A 9514-nucleotide genomic window follows, 5' to 3' on the forward strand; every position below is an offset into this window, starting at 1 on the left:
CCCCCCCAAAGGGGCCCCCCCCCCCCAAGAGAGCCCCCATCCTGGAAGTCAGTTTCTTAGACTCTTGAACAAAAACCAAACGGTCAAACTATACGACCGATCCGATCCTGGACAGTAGGTGTGTGTGTGGTTCTTGTGTTTCCTGACGTGGGTGGTGTGGGTCACACCATGAAAGTGATGAATCTGTATCAGCCCAGGTTGTGACATAGAGAAGTGGCCCTGGAGCTGACAGTGGTGGCTGCATCTGAGCTTTTTGCCTCACCATTTCTACAATGCACGTGGCTTCCTCTTATCCCAAAAACATGGCTTTTTAAATTAAAAAACCCACCACAATACATGCACAGAAAGGCACAGGGATTTCTTTGCTGCCAGTTCCACACTGAGCAACTGAGCCGACTTGTCAACACTGCAGCCCACGAACAACACACTACCCACGAGGCCAAGACGGGGACCGGGGACCCTGGGGCTGTCCAGGAGGGTCAGGGCAGGCACCTGTGTGGATGAGCTTCACATGCCGCTGCAGGTAGCGGTCAATCATGAACACCTTGTTGCAGCCAGGGTGGGGACAGGGCCTCTCGCGGACTTCTTCATGGTGCTCCTTTATGTGCTTCTGCAGGGCAACGGTGAGGCCCTGAGTGCTGGGCTGGGCCTGGACAGCAGCTCACCCACCACGCAGCACCTGCCGCCTCTGAGCCCTGTGCACCACCCTCGAAGGGACAGATCCCACCATTCCTCACTGAAGACAGGTGCTTTCCCAAGAGCAAAGGCCGGTTCATCCTCCCCCACGGAGCACGGCAATGGCGGGTTGCTTCACATCTCCATTTCCCCAGGTTCACGGGCACCCTTGGGGGAGTCTGGGCCTGACACCTCCCCCTGCTCCTGCAGACTCCTGCCCTGGCTTCAGTAGCACCTTCCTTACCTTCATGCCATCAGCCCCTCGGTACACAGCTGTGCAGCCTTGATATGGGCACTTGTAGATGGTGGGCAGCTCCTCCCTGAAACACAGGGCCCCATGGAGCTGCCGCCCTGGCCACACACCCGGCAGTGCAGCCCACACCCGGCCTCACCTTTCACAGCGGAGCTTGTTCTTCCAGCCCGGCTTCGGTCCAGGCTTCTTTCGGATTTTTGGTTCTTCAGGTTTCTTGGCCTCTTTGCTCCCATTCTTTTTACCAGAGACTCTGGGGAGAAAAAAAAAAGGTAAATCAGATGCAGTGATATGTCTGACCTCTGTACATGGATCTCACTTTCCTCCATGTTTTCTGATATGATTCAGCTTCCAGGGCTAGCCTGCTTCCAGGGTTATGTGCTAACTGGGTGCCCTGAACTGGACCCTCAGCCACCAAAGCCAGAACAACTCAGTAGGTAGATGCCCGGTACTGCCCCCATGGGAGGGCCAAGTGCAGGGACAATGACTACAGAGGTGGGTTTTTAGGACTGAAGTCTTACACCCTATTCTAAATGTCAAAACCAAACACAACACAAGATGCCATGGAAAATGGTGGAATACAGAAGCTTTAGGGGTCAGTCCCTGGACCAAAACAACCATTAAGCTAGAAAAAAGATCAGCTCCAACAACTGTGGAACTTTGGACCCTGATGGGAGACTCACAGCAACCAGAAGTCCTTGAGGGACAAGTGCTGTCTCTGGGAAGAGTGCTCTATGTGCTCCACCAGCTGCCACCCCCCATTCTTTGGCTCACCACGGGCCAGAGTGGGCCATGGGGACTTGGTGCGGGACCAGTAGTGTCTATTAAAAGTTTAAAGAACACACGTTTTCCTTTTTGGACCCAGACATTTAAGGAACTCGGTCAGAAATGGAAGGGAACCCTGGCTGGTGTGGTTCATTTGGGCATCTTGTGTACCAAAAGGTTGCTGGTTTGATTCCTGGTCAGGGCACATGCCTAAGGGTGTGTATGAGGCAGCCCATCAATGTTTCGCTCTCAAATTGATATTTCTCTTTCTCCCTCTCCCCTCCTCTCTAAAAATAAAAAATCTTAAAAAAAGGGGGGGACATCTGTAATACTTTCAACAATAAATATGTTATAATTAAAATAAAGTTAAAAAGAAATAGAAGGGAGCACCTGGGGCTATATGTGACTAGCCATAGCTGACATCATCTTCAATGGTTAGAGACTAAAAAGTTCCCTCTGAGATCAAGAAAATAATGCTGGATATCCTAGCCAGAGAGATTAGGCATGAAAAAATAAAAGCCATCTAAATTAGAAAGGAAGGAAAATCACCTCTATTCACAGATGACATGACTTTATATATAAGAACCCTACAGAGCCCCCATACAAAATAAATTCAGCAAAGCTGCGGGGTGCAAAATCAGCACACAAACACCAGTCCCATTGCTACATGCCAACAACAAACCCAAAAAGGAAATTAGGAAAATTCATTTGCAATCACATCAAAAACAATAAATAAGGAATAAATTTAACCAAGGAGGTGAATGACTTATACACTGAAAACTACAAAACACTGATGAAGGAAATGAAAGGCCTAAATAAGTGGAAAGGCATCCCGTATTCATGGATTAGAAGACTATTAAGATGGCAATGCTTCTCCCAAAACAAACTACAGATTTAATCTCTATCTAAATCCCAATGGTGTTTTTAGTAGGGGGGAAAAAAATCCAAAATTTCACGTTGAATTTCAAGGGACCCAAATAGCCAAACAATTTTGAAAAACTGACGGGAGGATTCAACTTCCTGAATACAAAATTTGCTACGAAGTTACAATAATCAAAATTGTGGGGCTTGCATAAAGACAGATGCGTAGACCAATTGAATAGAATTAAGAGGATAGAAATAAACCCTCAAAAGTACAATCAACTATTTGCAACAAGAGTGCCCAGATTATTCTACAGGGAAAGGATAGTCTCCAACAAAGGTGCTGGGAAACAATATCTACACGCAGAAAGAAATTGGACCCCTAATGTATGCTACATACAAAAGTTAACTCGGATCAAAGGCCGGAATATGAGCTAAAGTTATAAAGCTCTTGGAAGAAAACAGCAGTAAGTCTTCATGATCTTGGACTTGGCAATGGTTTCTTAAATATAACACAAAAGCACAGGCAGCAAAAGTAAAAATAGGTAAACTGGACTTCGAAGTCATAACTTTTGCACCAAATGCCCCGACCAGGAGAGTGAAATAGATGACCCACTGAACAGGAAAAACTACCTTATAACTCAATAGCAAAAAGACAACCCAATTAAAATATAGGCAAAGGACGTGGAGGGCATTTCTCCAAAGAAGATATAAGCATACACGTGGCGCTGGCCGAGTAGCTCAGTTGGTTAGAGTGTCCTGATAATCCAGAGTTACAGGTTCTATCCCGGTTAGGGCACATACAAAAATCAATCAATGAATGCATAGATAAGTAGAACAAATTGATGTTTTTTTTCTCTTTAAAAAAAAATGTGAAAAGATGCTCAACATCACTCATCATTAGATAAATGCAAAGCAAATTAACAATGAGGTACCACTTCCACCATTAGGATGACTGTACCTCAGTGTTCAGAGCATTACTCACAATAGCCAAAAGGTGAAAACAACCCAAGGTGTGGTTAAGCTCCAACACGGGCTATAATATGGTAAATCTCAAAAGGAGCCAGTCACAAAAGGACAAGTATAATCCCACTGAGGTCCCTAGAATCGGGACCTAGACTAGACAGAGGTTGTCAGGGCCGGGGAGGAGGACAGGGAAGTCATTGCTTAATGTGTACAGAGGTTCTGCTCGGGTGGTGACACGTTTGTAAACAGTGGTGATTGTTGCACAACATTGTGAATGTACTTAATGCCACTGAACTTAAAAATGGCAAACTGTGTGTTACCACAAATTGTAAAGAAGGGTTATAAATAGTTGTCCTCCCTTTAACGAGAAGATTAAAAGAACCTTTTTGATGACTGCGCAGGCTTCTCCTCTCCTTGTCTCAAATAACTGTGCTTTGAACCTGGCTGCGTGTCCCGATCGCTGGCCTGTACCCTCTTCTGAGTGTTATGGCACCTGTTGGCTGCACTGACAGGTAATTTGCCATTTCCCTCCCACCCTGGACTACATTTGCAGAGAGCAGGAGGCTTCCGGGAGCCTGTGGGTTTCACAGGTGGATGGGACGGCTGGGGTTCCCCAGAGCTGCCTGTTGTCCTGTCTCCGTAACCCATGTCAGAACCTAAAGGAAAAGAACTCGTGATTGCTTCTCAATCTGCGTTTCCTTGGCTGATGGTGTGTGCTTGTTTCACTGTGCTGTGAAATGCTGAAGGACAGTGCCTGTGTCAGGCAGCGACACTGCAGGGGTTTGGGGGTTCCTGGGCACAGGGTTGGGAAGAAAGTGACACAAGTAAAAATCGTCCCTTCCTGCCAGGACCCAACGTTCTACCTGCAGAAACAAGTCCTTGAAAAGAGAAGGTCAACACAAGGTCACAGAAGCTCCCCAACAAGGAAGTGGCATAGAAATCGGTGCCCGAGGCAGAGCTGTGAACAAGTGCAGAGACTCAGCACCAAGAGCAGGAATCAGAGGCTGGCAGGGTGCTGTGGCCGTGAGCAGGACTGGCACAAGGCAGGCAAGGAGCTCCAAAACGAGGCTGGGTCATGCCCACGGGCTCCTGCCATCCTCACCTGGACGTCAGCTGCCTCACGAATGACACTGAGGCCAGGGCCCAGAGCTGTCCTGGGGAGGCCTCAGCTCCCTCAGAAGCCGCATTGCACTGGACTTGGCAGGCCGACCCAAAACAGCATGTGCGGGGAGCACAGACGCGGCATCCAGCTCCCCGATGGACACCAGCCCCAGGCCTTGCACCAAGACCCACTTACTTCTTTTCTGGGTAAGGCTCAAAGGACTCATCTGAGGACTGGGTGTTCTGCTTCTTGTCATTGTCGTCTTCACTCAGGAAGTCCCTAGGACAGAAGAGAGAGCCTTTAGCAAAGCTCTGGGTGGGTGACAGATCCGATGCGACTTCCTGCCTGCAGACACCATACAGATCCCCATGGTCCATGTTTTAGTTCTGAAAAGGCTGAAAGAAACCTAAAACCCCCCAATCTCTACCCCATCTCCTAACATGCTCTCCTCACATCAGGACCCCAAACTCAGAAGGAACCTCTCCAAGGAGGCCCCAGGCGGGTGTGAAGACCCCATAGGTGGTGGGCTTCTGAGTAAGTGGACGCTCAGAACAGCCCTCACCCTGTGAGCACCTGTCCAACTGACAGGTCAGCTGTCAGCCATTTCAAAGGTCACAAAGGCCAGAAAAAGCTCTGCCTGTAACCTTCGCCCTGAAGTATGAACCACTGTTCATTCTGTTGGCTCGCCATGGCCTTCCCCTTCGGCCGCCACCCGTCAGACAGAGAGCGGCTTGAGGCTGCAAGACCCCCGGCCACGCCTGGTCCCGGGGTGTTTCTAGCACAGACACTTGGGTTCTTCCGGCACCTTGGCCACTGGTGCCCCACTGGAGCTGCACTAAAACTGTTCTACTCTACGGACAAGGATGCATCTGCCTCCAGCCACAGCTAGTGGGGTCAGGCGGGAAGAGTCTGAGAGGTGCCTGGCTCAGCGGCAGGGGGTGGCCCAGAAGCAGACAGCCCCAGTCACACTCATGCCATGACCAAGGGCCAGAGGCTGCGCCCTCTGCTCGAGGAACGTGGGGCCAGCACAGAACTAAGGCCTGAAGGAGACAAGGGGCAGCAGCAGAGGGTGCCCAAGGGACCCTCCCAGGAGCTCTGCACACACAGGTCCTGCTGTCTGGTAGCTGCATCAGCGGGGTACCCTCTGGGACCCAGGAAGCCCCTAATCAGGACCGAGAAGCCTGGAAGCACCCCTGGCCAGGACATGGACCGCGAGCCCCTAGGATGGTAGAGTTTGGTTTTCCAAGGAGAAATTTTAGGCTGTTTAAACCCACTCTTCTCTCACCCCTCAGAAAGGTCACTGAACTCGTCTTTTACCCGATCATCCGAGGTTGAAGATGGAAGCTGCTTCTCACCCAACTGCCCTGAGAAACAAAGAACAAGGCTCCTGTTACCAACTGGTGCGTAGGCAGGGCTCCCAGCAAGGAGGCATGGCCGCCTGAAGACAGAGCCTTCCTTGTGAGCCTGGGGTCCTCCAGCCTCACATCCCACCCACCTCCCAGCTCCATCCCCCACAGGTCCCACCACTGCCAAGCTCACAGGCCACCCGTGTCCAGCACAGGCAGCGCTGAGCACCCGATACCCAGCGACAGTCACAGCTGCCGACCTCTCCCCAGAGGTTCCGATCCAGCTGTTTCGGGGGGACGACTCACACGTCATGAATGTATCGCATGCACAGTTTAAAGAGCCGTGCAGCCCTAAGGGCCTCCGCACAGTCCCCGCTTCCTCCAGCCTGAGCATCACCCTCTCCGAGCCATCCTGGGAGTGGCACTTTCTGAAAGGACTCGCACTCGAGTGGCCGAGCGCCCACTGCAGACGGGCACACATGGCAGCTGGCAGGCAGGAGCCGGCCTGGCCCAACGTGATGTCCCTGAACCACTGCACCACCCAAGGGCCTGTTTCCCTCACCACACAGCAAAGGAGCCTGTCCACACGTCCCACTGTCGCTAGGGTGCTGGCTGAGGCCCAGGAAATGACCCAAAACAGCCTCAGAGGCACAGCTGTCCTCTTCCCTGACCCCCTGCAACAAGGCCCCATTCTCCCTCCCTCGTCCCCTGGCCGGAGCAGGTGGTGAGGCGGGATAGCAGAGGCGTGCGCCTCACAGGCACGGCCAGCACCGGGTCTCAGCCCTCCCTGCTGCCAGATGCCCACAGGACTCCGCCACCACTGCCCACACGTGCAGACATCCACTTCCTGCGAGGGCCCTGCTGGCTCAGGGGTAGGAATCCTGGTCTAACAGCCCAGAGAAGCTCCTACCTGGAGCCCCACTTGGGGGCAGGCTTGACTGAGGCAGGGGGCTCGGCCCAGGCCCCACAGGGCTGCCATCTGAAGGGGGCTGGACCACGTCCGTGTTGGACAGCGTCTCCGTCTCAGCTGTGGTCGCTCCGCCCTGGGAGCGCGGGGGGGTAGCCCCAGTGGGGTTGGACCTCCGACGCTGGGCGAGCCGGGGGGCTGTCTCCTTGTCCCATGTCCACTTGACGGCCAACGCACTGTCCAGCAGGAGAGCCCCGCAGCTGGGGTCGGCGTCCATGGTGTAGTCGTGGCCTTGGTCGCAGCCCCACACGGCCTGGATGACACCGCAGTACTCGGAGGACAGCGTCCTCTGGAGGCTGGGCAGGGCCCCACAGCTGGCCGCGTGTCCATGCACCCACCCCACCAGGCCACGCAGACCTTCCGGGCTTGACGTGATCAGGTCCACTGAGGAAAGGCACAGACAGCAGCCCCGTGGCTGGTCAGCACCCAGCCCACGGGAGCCCACCTATACCTGCCCCCCCGCTCCAGGGACGGGGACACTCACCCAGACACGCTCCCTCCTCGGCCTCTGTTGGGGGCTGTGCACCCACCCTGCAAAGGAGCAGCATGGACGTGAGTGGAGCCCCGCAGCAAGCAGGGGGCAGGCTCGCTCCCTTTACCGGCTGGCTCCCACCTGGGGCTGCCCCTGCCCCGCCATGCCGTCTCCTGACACTCAGAGCCTTCCCGGCCCTCACCTCCCACACCAGTCGCTCTGAGGCTTCCACGTGTCCACTGCCACCGCACCATGGCCCCCCCACTGCACAGGTTCCCACCGGGCACTTCCTGTGCTGAGAACCGCACAGTACTCCGGGGACTGAACCTGAGCACCCCCAAATGAACAAAGGAGGGAGCGCCTACTGTGTGCAGGGCTTCCGGGGGCCCATCGGGGACACGTTGACTCTCTGCAGGAAGGACTTGAGGAGGCCGTGGCATTGGTAGAACTGGGCGTGGCAGTTCTTGCAGACAAACTGAGACAAAGCCGGGTCCTGGTGGACGGCCACCCCCAGCAGGTGCTGGAAGTCCCTGACGAACACGCGCTCCCCTGGGGGTGGTCTCTCTGCGATCTGCCCAGGTGCCCGGGCGGAGATGCTGCGGAGGCTCCGTGCAGAGAACTTCCCGTGGCAGAGGCGGCAGTGCCCCATGGCAAGAGCCCGGCCTGTTCCTGGGCAAGCACAGGAGACGGTGAGTCAGGCCAGGCCAGACACAGCTCCAGGAGGGGAGCCCCGTGGCCAGTCAGGTCACAGTAAAGGATACAAAGCCAATGTGCAAAAAATGGTCGGAACAAACTGTCAGAACGAGAAATTAAGGAAACGATCCAATTTTCAATTGCATCAAAAAGAGTAAATACCCAGGAATAAATTTAACCAAGATGGTGAAAGACCTGTACACCGAAAACTATAAGACACGGATGAAAGAAATTGAAGATACAAATAAACAGAAAAATATCCTGTGAACTTGAAGAATTCATTATTGTTAAAATGTTCACACTACCCAAAGCCATCTAAGATTCAACACTATCCCTATCAAAATTCAAACAGCACTGTAAAAACTGATTTTGAGAGAGAGGAAAGGGGGAAGGGCAGAGAGAGAAAGAAAAACATCGATTTGTTGTTTCGCTTATTTTACATTCATTGGTTGATCCCTTTTTTTAAATCCTCACCTGATGAAATATTTTTCATCGATTCTAGAGAGAGAGGAAGGGGGAGGGGAGAGAGAGAAACATCAACGTGAGAGAGAAATATCGGACCAGTTGCCTTCTGTACGCACCCTGACGGGGGACTGAACCTGAAACCTAATGTATCAGGACGACAACGCTCGAACCAACTGAGCCATCCAGCCAGGTCCAACAGCATTGCTAACTAAATAGAACTAACAATCTTAAAATTTATACGGAACCAGAAGAGACCCCAAAGAGCCAAAGCTGGAGGCATCACAATTCCTTATTTCAAACTGTATTACAAAGCGAAAGTGATCAAAACAGTGTAGCTTTGGCATAAAAGCAGACACATAACGGAAGGACAGAGGACCCAGAAATAAACCCGTGCACACAGGGTCAACTAGTCTATGAGCAGGGAGTTAAGAACACACAATGGTGCTGGGGAAACTGGAAAGCCACGTGGGAAAAGTGACACCCGACCACCACCTTCGGCCATACACACAAGTCAACTCAGCATCGATGTCTCCATCTCTGCCTCCCTCCCCCGTCCTCTCTGAGATCAATTAAAAAAACAACCTTTTAAAAAGTACAAACTCCCACTGATTACAGAAAGGGAACGGTGTGCGGCCTGGGGACTAATTCACGGCGCTGACTGTACACGTGGAACTTGCTGAGAGCAGAGCTTGAAAGTTCTCAGCGTAAAAACAGAGCTGTCACTGCGAGATGATGGATGTCAACCGGACACTGTGTTCCTTTCACAATATTGACAGATAGCAATTACGCTGCACATCTGAAGTTAACATGTTATGTCAATGACAGCTCGGTAAAAACTTTTTCCCAAAGAAAACTCTTAACAAATGTTTTTAAAATAAATAAACGCCTCCACAGCCGTGTAAGTTCATAAAGGGAGCTGGAAACGGCATCCCGAGACCAGCAGAGAAGGACG

General features: G+C 52.2%; 2 protein-coding genes across 2 annotated transcripts in view; one reads left to right on the forward strand and one right to left on the reverse strand.

Moving 5' to 3' along the window:
- ZNF276 (zinc finger protein 276) overlaps window positions 1-8270 on the reverse strand; it is a 9389-nt gene extending 1119 nt beyond the window's left edge. The window contains exons 1-8 of the mRNA XM_005861250.2: window positions 7770-8270; window positions 7417-7463; window positions 6876-7316; window positions 5905-5983; window positions 4815-4898; window positions 1068-1178; window positions 920-995; window positions 493-610 (exon numbers count right to left, since the gene is read on the reverse strand). Coding sequence (XP_005861312.1) covers window positions 493-610; window positions 920-995; window positions 1068-1178; window positions 4815-4898; window positions 5905-5983; window positions 6876-7316; window positions 7417-7463; window positions 7770-8053 — 1240 coding nt within the window. The 5' untranslated portion in view covers window positions 8054-8270. The remainder of the gene's footprint in view (window positions 1-492; window positions 611-919; window positions 996-1067; window positions 1179-4814; window positions 4899-5904; window positions 5984-6875; window positions 7317-7416; window positions 7464-7769) is intronic.
- Window positions 8271-9380: 1110 nt separating this feature from the next.
- The window catches only part of VPS9D1 (VPS9 domain containing 1), an 11833-nt gene continuing 11699 nt past the window's right edge, over window positions 9381-9514 (forward strand). The window contains exon 1 of the mRNA XM_005861265.2: window positions 9381-9391. Coding sequence (XP_005861327.2) covers window positions 9381-9391 — 11 coding nt within the window. The remainder of the gene's footprint in view (window positions 9392-9514) is intronic.

The sequence above is a fragment of the Myotis brandtii genome, unplaced genomic scaffold (genome assembly GCF_000412655.1).
Source record: "Myotis brandtii unplaced genomic scaffold, ASM41265v1 scaffold1466, whole genome shotgun sequence".
In the NCBI taxonomy this organism is placed as follows: domain Eukaryota; kingdom Metazoa; phylum Chordata; class Mammalia; order Chiroptera; family Vespertilionidae; genus Myotis; species Myotis brandtii.